This window comes from Homalodisca vitripennis, chromosome 3 (genome assembly GCF_021130785.1).
Source record: "Homalodisca vitripennis isolate AUS2020 chromosome 3, UT_GWSS_2.1, whole genome shotgun sequence".
NCBI classification, from domain to species: Eukaryota; Metazoa; Arthropoda; class Insecta; order Hemiptera; family Cicadellidae; genus Homalodisca; species Homalodisca vitripennis.
The window spans coordinates 132838414-132864751 of record NC_060209.1 but is presented as its reverse complement, the minus strand read 5'-3'; the positions used below and the strand labels follow the sequence as shown (position 1 = coordinate 132864751).

General features: G+C 34.6%; 1 protein-coding gene across 3 annotated transcripts in view; it reads left to right on the top strand.

Annotated features, from left to right (window-relative positions):
* The window catches only part of LOC124357529 (proton channel OtopLc-like), a 121387-nt gene that overhangs the window by 15564 nt on the left and 79485 nt on the right, over positions 1-26338 (top strand). For 2 of the 3 annotated variants that reach the window (XM_046809412.1, XM_046809411.1), the window contains exon 2: positions 10942-11001. In XM_046809412.1, the coding sequence (XP_046665368.1) occupies positions 10942-11001 (60 nt within the window). Of the gene's footprint in view, positions 1-10941; positions 11002-11209; positions 11369-26338 lie in introns of those variants that run through there. The other variant, XM_046809413.1, reaches the window with a different exon arrangement.

Sequence of the window (26338 nt, the reverse complement as noted above, 5' to 3'; positions counted from 1 at the left end):
CAACTTGTCAAACATCCTGCATTTATTTTAAAATATACATTTAAACTTTATGCTACTTATTCTTATACATATAACATAATTATTAGTAAATCAATATGTTCCTCTACATTGATATCCTAGTTATTTCAAAGCAAGAAGTTCTCTGGCATTTATTATTACAACTATATTAGATTCCATTGAAACTTGGCGGCTCTATACTGAATGATTTTGATTATTCTTCACGATGTAAGACTCACTATGGTGTCTGCCGCAGTCTACAAAAAAGGAGCATTAGAAAACTTCGTAGTTCCTAGCACTTCAACTTATGCTATTGAGCACCTCAAAATGCTGTTAGTGAACATGGTTACCCTATACGATCAACGATATTCAACTAAGGGTTCCTGCACAATTTTATATCAAATCAGATATTCAAATTTTTGAGATATTCAAAACAAAGCTCAAACCTTTTACAATCCAAAAAATGCTGTGTTCTGCGGTAATCCTTAGGCTAATTGCACAATCTACCCAGGAACTTCAATGGTGATCCTAAAGTGTGCCACTTCCTTAGTGACCGTCTAGTAATAGGAGAGATGGTTTCATAGGGCCTTCACTTAGCTTCTTCAACCTGTTCGTAAATCCAATGTTGTTACCTTTAACAAGTTTTACTCTGCCAACGATTTCAGTGCTTTTCTAACAGTTCTCTAAACAGTTGTTTTAAGTGTTTGGCAGTTGACATACTTGTGTTACAACTTGGGTCAGGCCCAAATAAATACTTTTATTAGCCAAGTCTTGCCATTTTATTAGCGTAATCACTGCCATAAAAACCGGCATGACCTGAAAAACCAATTATCTACAGAATTACGACTAGCTAGAACGAATCAAATTTTAAAGCATCTTCATACCAGCCTTGCAGTGAATTCCACTGAGAATGGACCTTAAGAGCAGCCTTCAGACAGAATCACTACGCGACGACTGATGCACGATTAATGATCACGTACTGCTGTAGGTTGAGGTAGAATAGATAAAACAGACTGTATTGATTTCGCTAAGACCTTTTCTGGGGAAAATATTTACCCTAAAACCAAATTTTCCTTCCATCATGGAGCTATCTGTATACCATACGAACCCACTTTTGTATAATTCTATTACATCGTTTCTTCAGCAATCCTACTGGGTTCAGATAGTTACGAGGATGGCTTACTACAGAGCCCTCAGAACAAAATGCAGATGAATCTGTCTGAGGAAAGCTGTCAAGGAAACCAATATAGCCAAAAACTAAGATGAATGTGCTGAACCAATATATATGGACCATTCTAATTTTTATTGCCTATGTGATACGCAGTACTATAAGTTTAGGTTCACACTACAAAGAATCTTTGTGGTGAAGATTATTTCTTTAAAAATGTCAGGTTTTAAGAAGAAATACATACTTTGCTCCTGAGGAAGCGGATAACGTGGTTATATAGGGTGTGACCAAACAATGGATTCACATTTTCTGTCAGTTATAACGTAACTAACAGTTACGTTATAACTGTTAGTTTCTTTTGAAAACACAATCAGGCATATCTTGTGGCTCTCGCGGCTCTGCCATATCCAGTATAATCCATGAACTCGATTTTTTTTAGCATCTACTTATTTGAGTAATGAACACAAGATCTCTTCTGCTAGTACTTAACATCTTCCACTGATGGCATGCATGGTAAAATACGTGCTTTATCCAACATTCCACATTTCAGCAGTACGTCTGATATCTTTATCACATCTTGGGCCACCTTCCTTTCCTCCCTTACTACCGAATATGGCGTTCCTACTAAAAGAGTCAACGTTCGCTTAACACCTTATTGAGAGCACAAACTTTTGCGTTCACTTAATTCTGATGTCCTTTGCTCTGTGAATGCCAAGACATATCTTAAAAATAAACAATATTGAATACATTAAAAGTATATTTAACGGTAATTTTGGAGACAAGCAGGTGCGGAGGGATCAAAATATCCTTAGAGATAATCTCCAGATCGTTATTTCTCTCATCTAAAACAGTACCGACTGCTATAATTTCAACCATTAGAAAGGATCTAATTTAAAAATTAACCTGCATTTATTTTTGTTTATACATAAAGCTAAGTTTAAATATAGCTTACACTACGAGATATGTTTAGTCAAGATTTGCTTATATCCCAACCATATCCATATCCATACCTTCTCGTAACTATCTGACCCGAGGAGGATTGCAGAAGAAACGATGGAATGGAATTATACAAAGGTGAGTATGAGTGGTATGGATTTTTTTATAAAGGAAATTGATCTATCAGGCTCACATCATCTTACAAAGGAACAAAATTGTCAACTTATTATAGTACTTCTTCGTCAAGTTCCCGCAGTAAAATATAAAACATTATCAACACAATACAAATGAACCTTACATAATGTAAACAATGCAGTATGTAATATCCAATAAGGCAACATTGGATAATCCAAGAACCCTTAGGCTGATGCTTGTGGCAGACAATGGTCGGGCGGGCTGAGACGTGTGGCTTGCGAGCTGCAATTGTCCACCTGCAATCATCCTGCAATTAGTCACTCACCGTGCGGCACTCGGATAATAAACGCCTGCCTCGGTTCACAACAAGAGCTCGCTAGTCGGTTACTTCCTTCACTCTTCGTAACTGAGAGTGGTTACAATTAGCTTCAGAAGGAATGCGTTCATACTAGTGAGACAAAATTACATCATCTTATAACACATGTTCTTTCAAGTTGCTCAATCAACTAACATTTTGTCCATCAGTGATTTTGAAATAATAAAATTCCATATGCTATTAAGAACTGTATCAAAGTGCGATCGAGAATGTTGATAAAAAATTATCCTTAATTCTATATTGAGGCTTGTTCTAAAAGTATCACATTTAATTTGTTCCTACTATATTAAGAGGATTCATCATTAATATTCGTTTGATGATAGTATGACTATATTACAACAAAATAATTGGTTGAAATGAAGTACGTACTCGTCTTGTACCTTGCTTGATACACTTTTAAAATAGCAAATCCATTTTGAGGATAACTTCTACTAATCGTACTTGAGATCTTTAAATGTCATCATAAAGCCAAATTTTTATATGAGAATGAAAGAAGGTCATTGGGAGCATTCATGGAAGTTTAGATATTATCATTATAAGACTCAACCTGACTTCGACGCTGACGACGTACTGTACACTACTCTAAAGAAAAAAATGTTTATGGGGAATTAATATTTAAATAGTGGGGAGATGAGGGACGAGATATCGTAGACTGTTATAACTAACAACTCTGTTTGTATAAAACAGAGAGTTACTACTAAATTTTGTGTTGTTGGACTACATCATTTATATGATTGTATTCCTACAATCTTGAACATTTTGAGTAGCCTATAACACCAATATGAAAATCGGTCTATGTGTCCGATATCCAATTTCGTTTAAACTATATTACGAGGATTCATCATTAATATTTGTTTTTTGATATGATAGTAACTAAATGTAACCACTGACTTGTGGTTACAATTAGTTACAACTGGTATACAATTGGTTACAACGGATATATTCACCGTTGTCTTCTGATGGAAACTCTTTTGTCAATAAAACGTATGTGATATGTGAAAAAAGTTCGGTTCTTCGCGTGAAAGCTAGTAGCTTAATTAACTAAGTTGACTAGCATTATGTCCCGAGTTGTATATGGTTGCACTATATAAAAATCGAGAATAGAAACTCGACCCAAGATTATCATCAAAAAGGTTAAACCCCATTTCGAACTACGATGGTTCTAGAGACTGCTTGATATCAATAATTGACGATAAACGACAGCAAAACGTGGGTTTCGCTTTGTACGAAAGCTACCAGCTGCGTTGCCTCCTTGATCCTGATCCTTTAATTTGGTTGATCGTAAACGAATGACGAGGACGGTGCAATGACATTTTAACGACTGGCAGGAAAGTGGTTTCTTGGCATGTGATACTTTTGTAAACGAGAGTTTGTAACTTTCCAACTACTATTACTACTATTATACTATATAGTGTCAAAAATTCATAGAATTACAACATAAGCCAATATAGCTTCTTAGGGTTTTTGATAATGCATTTTAGTCTAAGGCGTTTGTGATGTTTTAACCAAAATGAAATGTAATCATTGCACTCAACATATTCTTTAATAAGTCTTCGTTTCCTAAGCAGTTAGATTCACAAATATGTTTAAATCTCACTCATAAATTAAACATGTGGATTGTCCCTATATGGAAACCCTACAAATCATACTATATGGGTCTTATAGTATAGAAACATTAAATACTAATTTATTGTCATATGATGGAGGCATAGGTTCGAAACAGTCACATACAGGGTGTTTCTGAAAAAAAGGTGCCCATAAGTCAGGCGTGATTCCTCACATCAAAATAAGAAAAAAAGGTCTAATTAACATAGGTCCGAAAATGCTTAGCATACTCAAGTTATACAGGTGAAAGATTTCGTCTGAATTTTTCAGTTCCCCTGCTGCAACGAAGCCCTACGGGTATTTATTGGCTGTTAATTAAGATGTACAATTTATAGCGTACTTTATGTAAAATGAAACTGAAAAATTGAATAAAAAACCGTTTTCCAGACCTGTAGCCTACAGTAATTTTTTTTAAGATATGTGACGAAATAACGCGAAACTTGGTCCCGAAAAAACAAGTTACATTTAGGTTGATGAAGCAGAATTTACTATGTTAAATGTACAATAAAACACAAAATATTTTTTCACGGTACTTGTAGAAAATTTAATTTCGAAGAGAAAGATGTATAAAATAAGTCTATAATAGACAAACGCAAACTTTTATAAAAATAATCTTAATTACATACAAAAAAACGCATGAAAAAATAGACAAAATCTGTATAATGGCTCTCTACAAATGTAAATATTGAAATTAAAACAGCTGTTTGATAAAACAAATTAAATGAGTTACTATTCTATTTTTTATCAAGTAAATATTTTTAACAATCATACATTATCATACATAAAAAGGTTATCTGAATTATCATTCAACAAAAAAAGTTACACTTGTCCTAAAAAACTAACCACGTCACAGTAGATGTTCAAAATGTTTCCCCGTCATTCAAAATACAAGCATCCAGCCGTCTTCTCATAGACTGCCGAACTCTTATCGAAGATCCCAGGTGTCCTCACGTATCCTTTGAATCCCGTTTAACAATCCTTATTCGCAACTCTTCTATGGAGTATCCACTAGGCGAGTCGTAGACAAGCGTCCTATTAAATGTCCCCATAAGAAAAAGTCCTAGAGGATTGAGGTCAGGTGACCTGCAGGCCATCGCTACTGGGGCTCCTCGACCAATCCATCAGTGTTTGGATATGCTTCATTTAAAAATTCTCTTACTTGTAATGTGTAATGAGCTGGAGCTCCATCCTGCATGAACCACATGTTTGCTGCGTGTGTATAGTGGCACATCTTCGAGTAACTCATTCAGATTAGTCGTCAAGAAATGTAAATAATTTTCAAAACCATTGAGGGGGCGTAATCAGCGTAAAAAGAACGGGAGCGGATAAACATTTTTATCACCCAGAATAGCAGCCCATACGTTTTATAGAAAACTGATATTGGTGACGGTTCTCTGAAATAGCACGTGGATTTTTTCCAATTGCCCACATGTGAGTATTGGTGTGGTGTTAAGAATAGAGTCCATTCTTGAAAATTTTGCTTCATCAGTAAAAGAATAATGTAATTTAAAAAATGTGGATTTTCTGCACCTTCGGATAAGCCATTGGCATAGCTGAACACGAGGAAAGTAATCTCGAGGGCAAAAGAGCCTGGACCCTTTGATAGTGATAAGAATGCAACTGCTGGCTCGTGTAAGAAACCTTCCAGACAATTGAATTACTAACACAGCCGCAATCCAAGGCTAGTTCTCTAGTACTTCTTTTCTTCCAGGATGATATCTCTATTTCGTCCAACACGCCCCCTTCTTCCAATTCAGCTGTACACGTTGTACGTGTCCGATCCTGATGTCTACCAACTTTTTCCAGATTTAAAGGTTCCCGTGTCTCGCTAGCCTTCTATGAATGGAAGAAAACATTTCATGAGTCGATAACTGTCTATGAGGAAAATTGTTCCTGATAGAGTTCGTCTATCCTGACGACAGTTGCAATGTGCAAGACCGTACATTAAATGCATGTCTGCCATTTCACCATTAGTGTAACATAATATTCATATTACCTGCCATGATGAATAAAAGATATTTTATAAGCTGATCAAAAATTTAACTTCAACGATGCACTCGCACTAACTAGTATTAAAGTACAGATCAACACACGCACTTAATGAGCAATGGAAAAAATAGCTGCTTGTAAATGTTTATTTAAAATTATTATAAAACAATGTTACATTGTTAAAACATATGTTTTAAATAGAAAATTATTTTGTTTCTCAAATCAAATATTTTGTAATAAAACAGCTGTTTTAATTTCAATATTACATTTGTAGAGCGCTTAACAGATTTTGTACTATTTTTTATTTTCATGCGTTTTGTATGTAATTAAGGATTATTATTTGAGATTATTTTTTTTAAAGTTTGCGTTTTGTATATTATAGACTTATTTTACATCTTTCTCTTCGAAATTAAATTTTCACTACAAGTACCCGTGAAAAAATATTTTGTGTTTTATTGTACATTTAACATAGTAAAATCTGCTTCAAACCTAAATGTAAACTTGTTTTTTCGGGACCAAGTTTCCGCGTATTTCGTCACATATCTTAAAATTACTGTAGCTACAGGTCTGGAAACGGTTTTATTATGCAATTTTTTCAGTTCATTTTTACATAAAGTACGCTAAATTGTACATCTTAATTAACAGCCAACAAATACCCGTAGGGCTTCGTTGCAGCAGGGGAACTGAAATTCAGACGAAATCTTTCACCCTGTATAACTTGGTAACTAAGGCATTTTCTATCGGACCTATGTTAATTAGACCTTTTTTTTTTGCTTATTTTGATGTGAGGAATCACGCCCTGAACTTATGGGCACCTTTTTTCAGAACACCCTGTATAAATACTCTAAACCGTATATACTCTAGACGCTTTGTGATCGGATGGATTTTAACCACAGTTTTTATGAACGTTTTATAAGGAATAAATGATAAGAAATTTTTGAAAAAGAACAAAGCAGAGCTATCAGAGGCTGACGATAACCTGATAATGGTCGAGAGTTGCCAGAGGCCAGGACTACACTGTCAGAACGTGGTACAGGCTTTTGGCTTTTAATAAATCGGGTGGTTCAGTGACGTAAGTTTCAATGAGATGCAAAGGTAAAATTACTATTTATGAACACTGTTTCCATAAGTATTGAAATTTTAAACAAAAAGATAATTATCACATGCTTTTAATATGGAATCAATTATCATATATTATATTGTCATATATTAACATATATCATTTGGAATATACGAGAGGTCTATGAAAAATTAAATAGGTTATGGAAATTTGTGTTGTTTACGTTCTGCTATTTTGTATGAAGCCGATTTAGAGCAAAATAAGGTGGATTTAAATTACGATAGAATTACTGATATTCTTAATAATTAACAATTAACATAATTAACAATTAACACGATATTAAGACTTAATTACATTATTTAATAAACCTATATGTGCCCTTTTTGTATATGCAAAATCTTAAAAATACAGGATTATTATGTTAATTATGCGTTTCACCAACTTCTGGTTCAGGATGATAATATTTTATTCTGATGGGTAACTATACAAACATCTGAATAATTTAATATTAAGTGAGCGATTACTGAAACATTGGAACCGGATCTGGGTTTTAGTCGAAATTTAATATTTCAATTTGCAACCAAATTGTTACGATATTTAAAACGGTTCTCCATTGATAAACGCGTAAGAAAAGTATAAGTTTTCGTAATATAAGCCTGCACGGACGGACGGCAGATTGATGATGAAGGCTTCACCACCCTGGAGAGCATCAGCAACATTTACATATGACGCGGAACCAGTCTGGCAGACCAATTAGAATAAAGTTCAGAGAGCCTAAATACCGGGTGTTGTTGGCGGAGGTACCGGTTCAGTGCCAACAGATTGCTTGTAATGTTCGACCCGAGGCATGGAGCTAGGTGTAAATGACCCAGGGACTTCGTATAAACTATTGAGGCCTTCTGTACGGGGCACGTGTACGAGTAGAAAATGGGAGAAGTGAAAAATTCTGTACTGTCTACAGATGACTAGTACTATACATGGTGTTCAGTAAAAGTGATCCATTACTTTGGGATTGTGTTCTACACATAAAAAATGAGCAAAACGTAATACGAAGTATAATGTCCTAAAACTAGTTTTCCGTCTATCTGTCTGTATGTGTTTTTCACCAAAAATTATATCTTTTGAACCAATTAGTATACAGTTATGAAACTTGAGAATTGTATTAACCTTTGTAAAGACCTTTTCGAAAATAAAATATTAACAAAATCCTTGTACCTGTATGAAAATGGCGGACATTTAAAATATTCCATCAATATTCATCATAAGTCAACATTGAATAACGTCCGCCATTTTGAAACGAGTAAAAGGATTTTTTAATATGTTATTTTCAAAAATGTGTACCAAAGCTTAATACAATTCTCGTTTCACAACTTGTTTTTAACTGGTTCAAAAGATGTATTTTTTATAAGTACATACAGACAGATAGATAGCCGGAAAGCTAATGGTTTTAGGACATACTTACCTGTAGGAAAATGACTTTTACGCCATAAGAACGACGTTAAACATCATGCGTTACGCCCATGTTGTTCGTAGAATTATGGGAGTCTACTAATCTTAAATACATAATTAAAATGCATTAAAAGTTAAAAAATTATAAAATCTATCTGAACAGCCAAAACCGATAACAATGTAAAATATATAAAAAGCGTTTTAATCCATATTAATTATATATTTTAAATGGGACAACTCCCATAAGGTCGTAAACATATCCAAGGTTGATATTTTTCTTATGGAACTGAAACATTTATAGCCGTAAGTACAACCAAACGTTAGACTGAACCTTAAGACTTCAAAGAGAATAAAAAACCAAGTATTATTATTCCCTATAATTTACTATGGAGCCTGCCAGTGTCTAGATCGTAGACCGATGTCGAATTAATATGCCCATCAATTCACTCTCTTGAAATTGGGAATAGCCCACTTAATGTCTTCAGATTGGTGCTTTTGTATTGATAATTAGTTACGTTTATAGCTTCCTAAAGCAATATTTCCATTGCAGTATTGATGAAATTGTTCATGCACAAGTATGTTTGGGTCCCAAATAGAAATATGCATTGAGTCCCCTAGTATAACTGTTTTTGCTTGTGCTTTAGACATGTGAAAGTGCTAGTGAAAGTGTGTATGAATTGTGTGTGGATACTCCACAGGTCTTGTTTTAAAAGTATTCTCTTCAAAAGTGCACAGTAAAACCTCTCCTTCTGACTAGTTTCGATGGGTTTTACTAGAATGTGTTTTGGGGTGATTTATTTAACAAGTTTACATTAATTATGTAGTTGTGAAAGGTTTATTGGTTCTATGGAATGCCAACAGAACTCCAAACAAACTACGTGCTTAAGCGCATTTTAACTATTTATAAAGTTGAAACTTACAGAGACAAACTTGTAGCCAATAGTAAGCTTTGTAGACATCGAACTTGGACGAAACTTAAAACATATTTCCTAAAAATAATATTTGTGAGATTTAATTTACATTAGATCTCGAATATCACCACCTCCTGTTCTTCAGACAAGGTTTATTAAGGATTTTGTTAAACAATTCGCTCCAATCATGGCAGTGCTTTTAAGCAGAGGAGACTAAAGTAAATTAGTTCAATGATCCCTTTGGTTCATTAATAATACATAAATAATTGAGAGAGAAATGCCATTGTGATCCAATTTCTTAGAGTCGAAACTAGCTAAATGTTTTTAAGAGATCAATAAACGTAACAGATATATTTTGTCAAACTGTGAAAGGTTGCTTACGATAGTGAAGAACACATATATTTTGGTGATGAAATGGTCAAGACAACATCATTTATTTTCCAGTGTTTGGAACCCAAAGAGAAGATCTAGAACCCTTACACACATTGAGTAACTGGGTTAGTAAACTGTTCTTAGTACCTTCTCTATGCAGTAATATTGTTCATTAGTCACGTTTCTAAATTCCTAAGCTGGGATCTCGTTTATACATGGATATGGCGTGACAATCTGTGGAAATATATTGTAGAGATCACAAGAGCAATTCGTAGTCTGGCTGTACTTTATAACTTGATATCTGTGTATGGCATACCGTATATATAGGGCACAATAAACTTCTTATAAACCTATATAAAGAACGTAAGAGCTCAACTCAGATTTGGGAGTAGGTTACCGCGATCATTAACCGGCTGGACAACATCATAAACTGAAATTAGTAGAAATGGCAGTGCTTGTTACGCGTGGTGGCTTTATAATAAACTTGCTTTTGGCAGATAATAAACATGTTGGGAGATCTTATGTATTTTTGTCATTATTCTCATTTGGTTTTGGTTAAAAAGGTTAAAAGGTGGTTAAAAGGTTAAAATATGGCTTTGTTTTAGTAAATTTATGACTTTTCCAGCCAAAATGCTTAATTCTAACATGAGATCTACAATAAGTCAATGTGGGTATTCTATATGAAATCTATTCAACGCGTTTCAGTTGATAGTTTATACATGACCTAAAAGTATCTGTTATGTGAAAGTAGCTTTGTATATATATATATATATATATATAATAATCCTTCAACTTGATAAAATTTAAAATACAAAATAATATTTCAGACATACGATTCTTGACGATGAACCAATATCTTTAAAGAGCATAATGGAATAATACGAGACATTAAAGTGTATATTCTAAATGCTCTCTAATGCCTATAATGTTTTTTTCTTTGCAGGAGGCCCCAAAGAAGGTTCCAGAGTCTACGGTTCCAAAGCTAAACGCAAAACAGAGAGCGGTGAGTTCCATCAATTTTTATTTGAAATGTATTACCTTGTCTGTTTCATTGACATGTCTTCAATTTGTACATCGAAACTGGATTGTGCTGTATTCTGAGCACGCACTGAGGCGGAGAAACCAATTAAATACCGATTAAACCTTCTTCAATAGAAACGTTTTTTCCTTTTAAAACACGTTGTTCGAAAGCAAAGAAGACAGGAGAGGAATCCAGTCAGTACGTCTCTCAAAGCAAAGCTGTGCGCCTCTTCAGTCAACATCAGTAGCAAAAACCACCTCGGCAACAAGCTGTGCGTCGCGTCCGCAATGAAATTACGTTCTCTATCTTTATCTTTTTAACAAAAGTGCGCATTAGGGGATTTCCAGGGGTAAGTGGTGATGTAATAACGATTATATTTCATTCTTAGAAGGATTTTTATCGTATATAAAGTAAGGCAGAGAAATAAATTTAATATTGATTAACATGAATGTCAGAAAAAAATAGGTGAAGAAACCGGATAACAAGAATAAAGTGTTTAATTGAAGTATTTGATTGTTTTTCATCTACAGTTGTATTGTATTATAATATTTAAATTGAAATACCAAGCGTAATTCATTCTTATAAGTGGAAATTTAAATTTAAGTAACTTTCAATTAATCATAAAGTAAACAGTTGTATTGAGGCATAGACATAGCTTCAAACATTTTAGGTCTAAACTGAGAATTAAACCAAGATTTCTAACCATTGAAAGATAAATTGTCGCTACGCTTAACGTCCGGAATGTAACTCCGACATCTCTAACCCTGCGCAATGTCGGTGCTAAGTATTTTTTGATCATTTATCTTAATAAGAGTTTATTGAAAGGCCGTATGTCTAAAGAGAGCCGAGACTTCACCTTTTTAGAACACATTTGGAAAGCATACATTTTTGAAAGGTTTTTTTCGGTGTTTACGTACGTAGTGATGTCTCTTGTCAGATTACTTAGATAAAGAACTTTGAGGACATAACGTTTCCTTACGCTCTAAATTGTTTTGATGCCATATTAATCTATTCTAAGGACCATATATCTCATTCAGAACATTTCAGGGAAGTTGTGAGTAGATAAGTAAACATGGAGTAACATAAAGTAGATAATAAAGCCTTTCATAGGACACATAATTAAAACAAATTGTATCCATAGATCCAAAACGAACCAAGAGTATAAAAGGAATTACGGCGACTAAAAACGGTAAACAAATAAGTAGATTTTGAGCACGACTGGTTTCTTTTCAAAATTTATTAAACATCATGATGAAATTTGTGTTCACTTAAAAATTTTCAGGAAAAGGTAAGCTGGACGAGGAAAATAAAGCTCTTTTCAACACAGTTTCTTGTAACGTCATATGCTAACGGATAGACGAAGGAGGCTGTCTAATTATAGGAAAACGGTAAAAACTAATTTTTACATAGCTTTTTTTATTCTATAAAGTTTACCGAGACTGACTTAAAATATGCTGTTTATGAAAATGAATCAGTAGAAGACATACTAGTACTGTATGTATAGATAAGTGGAATGATATTTTAGAAGTAAAATGTTTTACTTCTAGAATCACAAACGCAATTTTAAAAGGATATCGAATTTGCCATTTGCAGTGGAGTTTGCGGATAACAAACTCGCTGACTCACTTCGAGAGTTTCCGAAACCGAGTGGGAGGAAACAAGTATGGTTAATATTACGGAACAGATAAACAATAACGAGTACGAATTTAGTTCCAATTAACATTTAAAAAGTGCTTTATTCATAATTTTAACTCCTATAACTAAGAAAACAGGAGCATTCAGGATTTAAACTTAGCAATGGGCGCAAAGAGTATATACCTACCGGACACCTACCGGGTGTGTATTAATCAATATATACTTAGCCTTTCGGGGCTGATAATAAAAATTAATGGTTTAAGAACTAAAAGATGCTTCCGTACCAAGTTTTCAAATTATTTTTGAATATGTGCTTTTATATCTGTTACACAAAGTTAAGCCATAATTAAGTTACGTATTTTCTATACAAATTTTATACAATATATGAGCGAAGTAATTGAATACAATTAATAATTGTATACAATACAATTAATAAAAAAACGAAATTTTATTATGGCAATGAAACATTAGTCACTTCCGTGAGTAACTTTCTATTATTTTATGGGCTGTTGTCTCGTTTTTACAACAAAAAGAAATGGACAAATTTCCTGTTTACAAGGAAACCCTCAATGCGTAGCGGTTACTAATCGCAACAAGTTCCTCAGTTATTTATGCTTGGACTACAAAGAATTGTAAACGTTTGAGTACAATCAATGCTGCCAACCGTTAAACATCTAGACGAGGAGACTGAGGTAGCCGCTACTTTCATCCAAATAATCGTTCTGCATGCGGTTGCCTGACACTGTTGTAACATTTATTTCCATATTTGACGGTTGGTTGACGTTTAGCTGCATCAAGCTAAAACATATAAAGTGCGGAAATATATATTTTTTAATATATTAACCCTCTTAATGTACTTCAGTTTCGAACTCTCCAAAAACTAGCGCGGCTAACAATTCATTTCTTTCTTAGAAATAGAAATAGAAATCCTTCTATCGATTTCAAGGTAATGCACAAATTGGCTCCCGGCTCCTGGACCAGTAACTTGGATCAATTGATGCGTTATGTAGTCAATCACACTGACCAGAAGGATCACGTGTGATGAACGTGTCAGCCATGAAGCGCGGACGTGCCTATGTCAGATACGGTCGGTCGCTACTTGTGAACGTGATAGACGTGCAGGCGTTTACCTCATTACCCCACTCCGACATGTGAACTCCAGACTTCTAGGATATAGAACAGACCTAGTACTGTGTACTTGTGGATCGAGCCTTACTCAGCCATGTCTGGCAATGTCGGTGTAATCATCTGTTCTCATGTTTCCAGCTCCAGCTGTTTCTTTCGTAAGGAATAAAATGTAGCATGGTATTTAGGTGAGGCTATTTTATATTTTAATGTCTTAATTTAGTTTTTTCTGTATACACAAGTCAACAACTTACCGATGTACTGCCCATACTTAAAAAGAAAGGCGAGGTTCTTGTCCCATCAAACAGGTTTTGTTGTTTATGTTTTATATGTGTGTGTGTGTGTGTGTGTGTGTGTGTGTGTGTGTGTGTGTGTGTGTGTGTGTGTGTGTGTGTGTGTGTGTGTGTGTGTGTGTGTGTGTGTGTGTGTGTTGTGTGTGTGTGTGTGTTATAATGAATACTCTAAATTCGAAGTTTACGTATATGTTTAATATTGGCAAATATACATAAAAGCACCACTTCTAGTTAGTAAAATAAAATAAAGTATTGCCACTTTGCTGCCAAATAGAGTATGAATGAACTAAAATATGATACCATGGGATGGGCCTAAATATTCCGATGTTCTATGGATTGTATCTCCGAAATTAATAATTATTAAAACTTTAAAAGTAACTTCCCTTTACGATGAACTTGTCTCACAAACGCGAGCGTCAGCATTCTTGGCTCGACAATGCAGCTGCAGTCGGAAAAGGGCCAGATTAGTAGACTGGAAATCTAAAACATGAAGTAATTGGGCTTGAACTCAAGAAGTGAGCTCGAAGAGCGAACTGCAACTCGCCTAAAACAAAATCGCGACGTTATTAGCCATTTATCGAAACCACTTATAATCACGACAACGTGGTCTCGTCAGAAGGACATCGCCACAAATATTATCCAAGTTGATCTGGCAAATAAAATACATTAAAGGTAAGTTATTTTACAAGTTATAATTTTACTTTACATTACATTCAAATTTAGATGTCTCGCATGAAAGGGCTAACTTATAATACGAAAATATACATTTTTACTTTTGGACAAGGCGCGCGAGATGTTGCTTCGGTAGCGAGGTTCAGCAGCTACAAAGTTCCCGAAGAACATCGGATGAATATAGGTCCGGTATAGTGTCCGGTAGGTATATACTTTTTGCGCCCATTGCTAAGTTTAAATCCTGAATGCTCCTGTTTTCTTAGTTATAGGAGTTAAAATTATGAATAAAGCGCTTTTTAAATGTTAATTGGAACTAAATTATGTTATACTAACCAGTAACAAGTAACTGGGTTGCGAAAATATGTACTATATGAAGTAAAACTAAATAACGGTACAAAGGTAGCTGGCGATAGTTTATGAAAAGAAATAATTATTTTGTAAATTATTAGCAAATTAAAAACATGTCTTCAACATTTTCAATTTCGCCTCCATTGAACAGTTATTGGAAATCTTGACTACAGGTTCGGATTGTCAGACATTTTTCATACGGAATGTTTTAGCGAAATGCTAAATTCAATATGACGGGAGAGATTGTTACTCAAGTAACCAAAACGCGGCACACTGCAGTAGATCATCGCGCCGGGAAAGTACCATCATCTGTAGGCAGGTTTTGCCGCCATTACCTTATATGCCTTTTATAGCCGAAAGAAATGCGTCTACCACCGCGACCACGACAAGACTATGAGCCGGAACAGGTTGTGCCTGATGCAGAAACATGCGTGTAGGAACATGTTACACACTCTTCAGTACTGATCAGTATTGATAAACGACGCTTCATTCTCAATATTGTCCTAAAAGCTCGAAGTCTTTGTTTATATAATGTAAACTATATACTTAAGGTTGAATACCTATCTAGTTTACGTCTCTTGGTTAGTCAAAGGATGTTAGTTTTACTCCATATCATAATTTTGAACAAAAATGGTCGTAACCTAGATAATCGGGTTCACATTACTGTAAAGTGAACCTATTTTGTACTAAAAAAGCTTATATGTTTAGCCATTTTAGCTCAAGTGTTAAAATACCGGGTGTCTCACGAAGATGTTTGAACGTTTGATTTTAATAACTCATAGTAATAACTTGCCCATTTATGCACTGAACATTTTCAAACACTACACAATTCATTACATAGGTTTTAAACATATTCTGTGAAAATTGCAGCTTTCTAGCAATTGTTAAAACAAAATGGTGGCATTTTTGAAAAACTATACTATAAAAACAGTAAAAGAAACCGTGTTTTGGTTCTGTAAAATTATTTATTGTCATATTCTAGAGAACTAAAGCATTTCAATAACAAAATTTTAGCGTAGTAATAACAAATATACTGTTACAGTCCACAATTATTCGAACTGTAATCTATTCACAGCGACACACTGATAACAGCGCTTAACAAATGAATCGTAAGCTCTTACAAAGAAATTCTGCGGTATCCGGAGAAGTTACTCTTCAATGGAATGTTTTAATTCCACATTATTATTGAAGCTACAAGTATAAACTTGTCCTTTTAAGTAACCCCATAGAAAGAAATCACACAGAGTTAAGTCTGGGGACCGGGGTGGCCAATCTAAAATATAATTTCCACGACCAATCCAACGGCCATGAAGATTGTCGTTTAGTAATCGCTTGACAGGATTTGCGAAATATCATTCAAACTATAGGAGGTTAGGTTATGTTTTTATAGCACAATGAATATTCTTCAATCAAACTGCTGTTTGCAAACAATGAGCGTTATTAAACAGCTGTTCTTTAAAACTGCAACGCAGTAATCAAATCAGTTAATTCAACAAATGATTTTTTATAGGAAGCAAAATGGTAAAATTTTTAATATGTCACCATTTTGTTCCTACAATTTGTTAGGAGTGTTTAATTTTCAAAGAATATTTTAACATCTACTCTATTAATTGTATAGAGTTTGAAAATGTTCGGTGCATAAATGGGCGAATAATATAAAATCAAACGTTTAAACCTCTTCGTGGGACACTCTGTATATTTAACAATATTAGTAAAGTATATATTGTATTAGTATAGTATAAACGGTAGTATACGTGATAAACGGACAAAGATTTCATTTAAGAACAAAGATTATTTCGCTTAAGAAAGTGCTATTAAGCATTTTTGAGAAAGCATTTCTGGCCGGGTACGAGGTCGACCCGCGGCGCTGGACGGCTAGGCACGTGTGACCCTCAGCCTCGCCGTACAGTTGTACGTGAGCCTCACTTACATCTATCTATCACAGACTGTACCTGTACTTGTTCTGCGCCGTGCCATATATTCGCTTATCTCTTAGCTTTATGGCAGCATGCACTTGGTAGAGTTACTCGACCATAATTATTCATTTCAATTGGCATATACGTAAGAAATTTACGACGAAATAAATATAAGTAGTTAACTACTGAAGGTCTAGGAGCCGAGAATGAATTTACACCGTATAAGCAGATAACCTGTTTTTTTTTAATCTATAATTGTTTCTTTTTATAGAAAGAATTCAATCGTCAGAAGCGCTAGTTTTGGTGTTGGTGAGGGTCATTTCAAAAATGGGAGAGTTTCGAAAGGGTTAAAATTACGTGTCAGTATTTTTTATTATTCCCCAGAACATATGTATTCTAGTTTGGTGGGCTTAAAACTGACCATAAGACACACAAATAATCACCACCAGATAAATAGGTAAAGAGGCTGAAAATCGCCGCTTTCATGGTCCGTATATGTTTAGCTAATACTAGGTGAAATATTTTACAAATATGTCTCACAATTGGTTTTAAGTATGCTAAGCTGTGAAGAATATAATTGGAGGAAAATATTAAAATTCCGAATCTTAACCCTTTTGAGACAATAATCCTTTCGACCTCAACCAAAACTAGCGGGAGTTAAGATTGATTAGGATAAATGTATTCGTCGATTTACAGAAAACCCAAGCTGTGGGTGGCTCGAGCGAAATTATTGTTAATTTTTTCATGACCAATGAAAACTGCAAAAAAATTAAATTCTTTAAGTTTCTTTAGAGCACTAGTGGAAATGTTTACCAGTGGATATTAAGTACTTGTGAAAAGTTATCAATAAAGTAAGAAAATTACTTTACATTTAAGAGTTACAGTTTTCTATTCTCCATCAACGTCTTACTTCAGAAAATCTATTGTTTTTAATTGAAAAAAATTCTTTATCAATTTTCAGAAAACCAAGCTGTGTGTGGCTTGACCGAGGATGATAATTTTTAAAAAAATATGGGCTTTAAGTTTCTTCAGAACACCTGTGGAAATGTTTACCAGTGGATACTGAGTACTTGTGAAAAGTTATAAAGATAATAAGAAAAGTAATTTACATTTAAGAGCTACAGTTTTCTATTCTTCATCAACGACTTAGTTCAGAAAACTATTAATTCTCATAAAACCATTCTAAAGCACCAACTTGTTAACAACTAGTTTCCGCAACAAGTCGTTCCCGCAGTGAATTCGATTTAAATAGACAAGGCGTGAGAATGCACAAGCAGAGTCTGTTTCACGACTAAACGTTTCTCCGCTAGACATTGGGTTGTGGGGGTTATGAGTTTGCACTTCAGCACACAACAGGACTTGCAGACATCAAGCGGGATAACGAGCAGCGATGATCTGCGACCTACTTAGCGAGCTACGCTTACTTTGTGAAATACCGCACTCACTATCTTTGTGTCCTGTTTATTGACTGGTGATTATTGTCAATCAATATTTTCGTCCTTCTCTACTCGATCCTATTGCGTTCCTTCTATACTTCTTATTCGATCTAAATAGCAGAGATATGCAATAATCGTAGATCATTGAAACAAACTTCCATTTCGAAATACATATATTATATAGCGTTTTAACACCAAGTCCTTCGCCAATAGCTTGTGGTTTTAACTAACTAGCCACAACTGTGTTCTCACAAAGTAGCTCTGGGGCCACACACAAACACGTCACCTTCACAAAAATGTAATAGCTGCGTAGATCAAACCTTTCATATCCATGTAAGATCGGTAATTTATTGTTCCTTTTGCTCACTTAAAGGAGACTGGAGTTTGAATCGGTTAAAATTCTCCAATCAACTCCTAGAAACGATTGTGGAGATATAACTGAATATAGTATAATTTAGTAGGAAAAAAGAATTTGCAAATCACCTACTGTCGTAACAGAGAGTGCCATAATTGTATGGTAAAGGAAGTTTTTAAGTTACCCGTGAGTGTTTTTAAGTGACGGCAGTCAGTGAAGTCAATATTAAATAATTGGATTCTCCTTGGTTTAGTACTTCACCCTAGAATGTTTTTCAACTTCATATTACAGAAGTCCACGCTCTGCGTAGTAAAACCACAGTTACCACAGCCAACGTTTTAAAAGACAACTATATTGTTGATAAAAAGGGTAGGTTTTTTTTAATAAGATACTGTTAATTATAGCAAAGGCGTTTCAATATTGAGTGAGAGTAAGAGATGGCGGCTGTGGAAATGACTTGCTACTTTTTTCCCTGATGGAACAGATGAAATGACAAAATCGGGGTTTAGTGAACCACTTTTAGAAGATAGTTATAACGGGGTTGTGCTCGCTGTCATGGAGTTAATTTACTTTAAGTCGATAATAACTTAAATTACTCGGGGCCCATGAGTGGCTAAGTAAAGATTGGGTAAACACATATTCGGTAAAATTCTACTATTTCGAAATAGAGCGAATTTAATAACATTTTGAACAGTTTTCTTTTAACACTAAAACCTTCTGCTTTTTCTTAAATAATAGCACAAACATGGATAGTTGTTTTCATTTTGAGTACAACTGTTTTCATATGCAATGGAAACAAATATAAAATTAAACCCTCAAAGTCTTTCCAATTGAATACGTAGATCTAAAGCTATTAACATTGAAATGTACATAAAACGTTTGGGTGAACATTTGAAAACTATTCAGATGATAAGATAAAAAATACTTATGTAGATAAGTATTAGTATCTAATGCAAAAAGCTATTTTATTTTACTAGCAGACACCCAAAATTGATCAAAGTGGCGATGTAAGGTTGTTAAAAACTGCTATTTAATTTAAATACAGTTCAACTAAATTTGTTACGATTTGTTGCGTTTATGCCTGGAAAGGTATATTGTATTCACAAATCCAGTAGACGCTTTGTTATTGAAATTATTAAAATAAACAGCGAAATTATGCGAAAATTCACATTGGTTACAGTAAACCGATGCAAATTTCCATTTTTGAGTTGATTTTCTTTTTGGAGTTGAATTACTGAAATTTACATAAATATACTGATACAACGGAGTATCGTAGGATCCGACATAATGTAACGAAGGAGTTATCGTACAGATGGACAGACAGACAGACGGACTGAATTAACTCCAACATCAATGGAGTTCTTCCTTAGACCAAGAGAAACCTACTAGCAGAGAAAAACAATGAAAGGTTTGTTTCTCTGTACCACTAGCATGTGCAAGATTTAAAGTATCGTGGAACTTCTATCAAAGTCATCGCACATAATATGTGTAGAAGTAGAGATAGGTGGACGGTCTGCAAATCATTGTAGTATTACAGTTTTAAGGTCTTTACGGTTTTTATGAAAAGCTATCTCACAGACAAAGACAACAAAACGATTTCAAGAAAGCTGTTTGGATTTTTAATACGAGAAATGCCTGGAAATTCTGCCTGATATTCATACTATATAAGATACTATATTATAAGGAAAAGCTTTATTCTCCGAAAGAAGGCTTTTATAAACTTAGTTGACTTTACACCGGAAATGTCCCAGAGGAGGTTTCTGCAAGGAAGTAGACCACATGACCTCAGAGAGACAAAGCTAAGCTTTGCCTCCGAAAGAAGGCTTTTATAAACTTAGTTGACTTTGCACCGGAAATGTCCCAGATGAAGTTATTTCTGCAAAGAAGTAGACCACATGACTTTAGAGAGACAAAACTAGGCTTTGCCAAGGATTTGGAAGAGATTGGCATCACTTATCAGGAATGTTCGAGGTACCATTAAAATCAACTGTATGTTAGAGAAAAGTATTTTTCCATACTATCCATCAAAGTTTGTAACATTTAATCATTCAAGAAATGCATGTTTCCCATAGAAACGACCTTGGATGGCTCTAAAGAGGTCAAGTGTGGAGGAATCTATCGTCGGTAACAGTACTGACGCACATTGGTATTCTCCTGTCGGGTGCTACCGCATTTGCTATGCTGCCTGTATCTTCGATCACCGTTCCGGGGTCATCGGTAGTGGTGGTCAAGTCTCAGTTCGACAGAAGACATCGTAAGGTTAAGCTGTGTAGGTTGTGCATACCCTATTTTTGTGTAGGATATACAAGTGTTAAATACAAGTGAATAGTATTTATTGTTCAAATTATCCGAATCATTAACTTTTATCTTAACATTATTATTACATGTATAGCCAGTCTTTTTAATCTGTGTCCATCGCCTGGTACTTTCAAGAAAGTATACCCTAAATTATTTATGTAAACCTTTGCTTATTTATTCGAGAACCGATTGTTTTTACGTGAATCGTGCTAAAGACGTGGCTCCAGCAGACAAACCTTCTGTAATTTAACGTGAAAGCTGATTGTAGAACTAAAGGTACTTCAAGTATAGCGTTAGTTTGTTATCTAAAAGGCCGAGAGGAGTCGGGCGAGTGCCCCCGGCGAGTCCTGTTAGCCGCCGCGCCGGTGTGACACAAGTTTCTCCTGTTCCGCCCTTGCCTCACACGTCACGCACGTTATGGTGGGTGAACTCGCCAGCCTCCAGGACTCAGTCAGTTCGCGATCTCCGAGATGGATACAGATCACCACCACAGCGGTCGAGAAGAGGTTCGGAGACTCTCTTGAACGCGGGGATGTGCCGTACTCGCAGAAGCTGACGGGGCTGGTGCTGCCCTACCGAGCCACCATGGACGACATCCTGCCGGCCGACGATGGACCGGATAGGAGGCGAAGCTTCACCATTCACCGCGGCACGTTCCTGCTGCAGGAGGAGGAGTTGGTGGAGGAGGCTGCCAGACCGGAAGTATCCCCCAGGAGGAAGTTCCTGCAGGAGGTGGACCCCTTGACTCCAGGGAGGGAGAACTGGACCTTGTCTCACAGTTACCTGACTCCCCCTGAACCGACTAGGAACTCCCCTCCGCCGAGCCGCCCATGTGAGTTTCACAATTTAGAAACTTAAATTTATAAATGCTACACGGAGTTTTACCAATATAAATAAAAACTATTCAAAAAAATCTTACACCTGTGATTGTATTGTATAATTACGTTAGCATTGACAATAAAAACTTACAATTTTCCATCTACATTTACTAAAATGTACACTATTAAGAAAGCGGCATTTAATAAAAGTTTGCCTTATCATCAACAGCATTTTGAGTTTTTTTTTTTTGTGGGCTACTAACCTATACTAAAAAAAGACGACGTGAAAAATAACGAGTAAATAACTCTCTAAACAAACTGATTCGGCATTTTGCTTCGTTAAACAGTTTGAAAAGCTATAATTTTACGATTTATTATCAATCGCAGTAGATATATTTACATTGAATCAGGCATAGGAAATAGGTAACACGACCCAGGACAAACGACTACGGAATGGTCTCAATGCCGATGCGTGACTGAACATGTAGCGACATTATCGCGCGGATATTTGTCACTGTCTCTTGCTACTCGGTGTATAACTTTCCAGGTTAACTAGGTGAAACCAGCACGGACTACGGAGTTCACATTAGCTGACAACAAGACTCGTACTTCACTTTTTGTACCCATAATGTTTCTTTACTCATACGATATTACGATATTATGATATTATAAGAGTTGGAGTTTGAGTGTGAGAATCTCAAGAAGAGTTTCTAAAAGAATTAAGCCTAATAATATTTAAAACATTATTTCCATATACTGTAAAAATTGAACCAATACAAATCAGAGCAATACCTAAAGTTGTTCATATACGTCCCACAGTTTTCCCAGTCAAAAGGCTTTCCTAGTTAATGTCTTTCTCATCAATCTACTTTCACAGGACACATTCATTCTATGCACCATGGACTTTATGACTTGATATTCGACGTCTTAATTGAAAATTGATATGAGTGATACTAAAAAATTGAATACACTTTTTAAATCAATGTAATATTACTGTTTACTCCTTAGGGTACACAAGGTAATTTTAGCGTTAAATTCATGCTTCTTAATGTGAAATCGTAAAAATAATACTCAGAGCCCCTTTAGTTTATTTGTCAGCGTGGATTGTATAAATACTACCTGATTTTGCGTGATTACGGATGATAAAAACAATACTTTTCATAAAAAATTAAGAATTACAAAAATAGTTTCACATAATTACAGATTGTCCCATTTTATCAATTTTTTAAGAGATAATAACACCGATTGGTCACGTGTTGAGTGGGTGGTTACAGTCGGAGCAAAGTAACAGTTAACTAACAGTCACCGTCTACACACGATGGCGTGACGTGTCAGTCGGTTTTATACTGAATGCTCACGGAACCACGCAATGCACAAATACTGGGAACAGTTGAAATATAATGAGCCAAATATAATAATGTATGTAATGAATGTGGGTAATTTGGCATACTTAATAATTGCAAGCTTTTATCTTTTCGTTTAGACTATTGTAGACGAGAATATTACGAGTATTAGCTTGTGATTAGAGAATAATTATTGGTTTATTTTTAATATAATACTGGACCACCTTTTCGGATAACTACCTAACACATAACTGCAATATATATTATATAGGTAAATCATACCAAAGCGTTGTGACACGCATAAGTTAGGAATCACAACCGACATGTGTATCAACTCCGTGCACATTATCTCCGAGACATACTTTTAATAAGAGAAACACATTATTACAACTGAACCAATGAATGTTTCACTACGTCTGCGCTCAATAACCAACCATTGAATATAATTAGTGTTTTTTTTTTATTTATTAAGTGCATTTCTTAAAGACAGTATACATGGACTTATAGAATAGAACTTATAGATATAGAATATAAGGGATTAAATAATTAATAATATATAATAATAGTAATATAATAATAATAATATAATATATATATAAATATAATATATAACAAATATTATTATTTCTAGTGAAAGATCGTCAATTGAAAACATTTTAATTTTTAATGAACAAAATTCCAAACGGCGGATTGTTGATGATAAATTTCTTAAAAACCTCTTCCTGTATAAAAAATGTACTAGAATAAAGAAAATGTATACATCTATTCCAAAACAAACGGACCCTCATTTATTGAAATCGCTCAAGGGATAAAAAAAAGTTGTGGCATTTTTCTTAACCTAGTACAATATCATATTTGCAGTTTTCCAATAAATTATATTTTTTAAATTGATCTTTACTAGATTCCATATGTTGAAAATTTTAAATTTCTACCTTTAATGGTTGTTTATAAAAAAATTAATGTAAAAAACACGACCAGACAGATAGACGGAGAATGATTCACTTTAGGACATACATTTATAGGAACTTTTTGGTTTGTTTTGACCCCAGAAACAACCTTCTGTTTGTCGGTGTATTTATGTTACACTCTGTATATATATATATATATATATATATATATATATATATATATATATATATATATATATATATATATAGATAATTACATATTATACATTATTCAAATCACATTTTGAATAAAAACTAAACAAGTGGATGCCTATTAATCTGATATTTAATACGGTACATTTCCTATGATCCTACAATCAATAAGTGTCTGTATTTAATCATTTCTTAAATTGTTCTTATATGGTAAAACAAAAGAGCGTTTTATTTTAGCCAGCTATTAACGCTTTTCTTTAGCTACTTTTCTAAGATAAGTTGCCTTCTTTCTCTCCCTCAGTCTCTCTTTCTTCACTAAAACGAAAATCACGATTAGCAGACTAGTGTACTTTAGCCTTTTGTTAACAGACCATATCAGCTATGCGACGCAGCTTTCTTCGACGTCACACTGTTTCTGTTGTGTACCCAACAACGTTAGATACAGCTCCAGCCTCCGTTTCGCGTACAAAATTACTTTTATGCAACTCGTCATCATCAACTCACACATGATTTCAGTGGTGACTCTTTATCACGTACTGACAGTTTTAACAGAGCCGGCTCGCCACTGGACTTCCATTTATGTCCATTTTCTCTTGTCGTGGTATTCTTGTTCAGAGGCCGTTAGTTCGAATGTGAACGAACTCAACATAATCCAGACCTGAAATTGCAGTTCTGAGACATTCAGACTATTCCATTAAGTTATAAATCCTCAATACAAGTTTGATATACTCTAGCCGGCCACTTTTCCGAGTAATTTGTAATCTATTGGTTGGATGTAGCCTACTTTTGATTAAAATAACTTTTTGTGTTGTTATTTGTCTTTACTTTGGTACTTTAATTTTTATAAGTCCGAAAAGAAATTCACAAAATTAATGAGGTTAGTCCACAAAAGCCGTCACTTGTTTTAGAATTAGTTTTTACATTCCGAGAGAAATTTAGGGCTAATAGGCTCTTACGTCACTATTGGAGGCAATAAGCACTCACGTCTTGCAGCAAATTGCAATTCAATGCAGAGAATTTCTTTCATAGATCTTCGATTACTTCAGAAAACCTTAACGAGATATCTAAAACAGGAATACTCATGATCTCATCTCATAATCAGATATGATTATCATATCCCTAATTTATTGAGAGGTAGTATGAGAGAATTCGTGGCCAACAGCTAGTTTAGTGTATGTGATCAACATTTTGTCATTTGTTAAAAGACTAACCTAAGTCTTTTTACGCATATTAATTAACTGTAAACTGTAAAGCATACTATTAATACTTCTAGTTAAAATTTATGATCCGAATAATAAAGCTCATTATGATAATATAAACTGCTTATATTAAACACTTATACTGCTTATCCTTGAGCTATAAACAACGCTACAAAGCACACATAAACACTATATAAACACATAAACTATAAAACATCTCCAACCAGAACAGATTGCTAGTGCCTACATAAAGACTATGATTTCTCCTTTGCCGCGAGACAATAGCACTTCGATCAGTAATTTGTCGCCTCTCGGTATGTTCGTATAAGTCGTTACTTAATAATTTTGCACACTGTTTTATACTCAATAACTTGTTTCCGCTTGGATTAATACAGTCTAAGGTATTATGTTTATTGATTACTGTACCAATAAAAAGAATGTTCTAATAGCTAACAATTGTGTTTGTTGCTAAGTACATAGTTGCGACACGTAATAAACTTAAACGTACACTTTTACATCTGTTAAGGCTGCTGTATGTGACCTGCAATTTGATGACTGTATACTGAGAAACAGCACACACTGTTCAGCAGTCAGTGTAAACAAGAATATTTAAAAGACATTTTCTTTATTTTACAGCATATACATTTAAACTTGACCAAAATAATTCAAACCGTGAAAAATAGTCCTTATGGGTTAGACGGAAGACGTAGGCATATTTTGTGATAACAGAGTTTATTCTTATGGGATTTACTCGTAATCAGTAGAAAATAATTTATCAAAT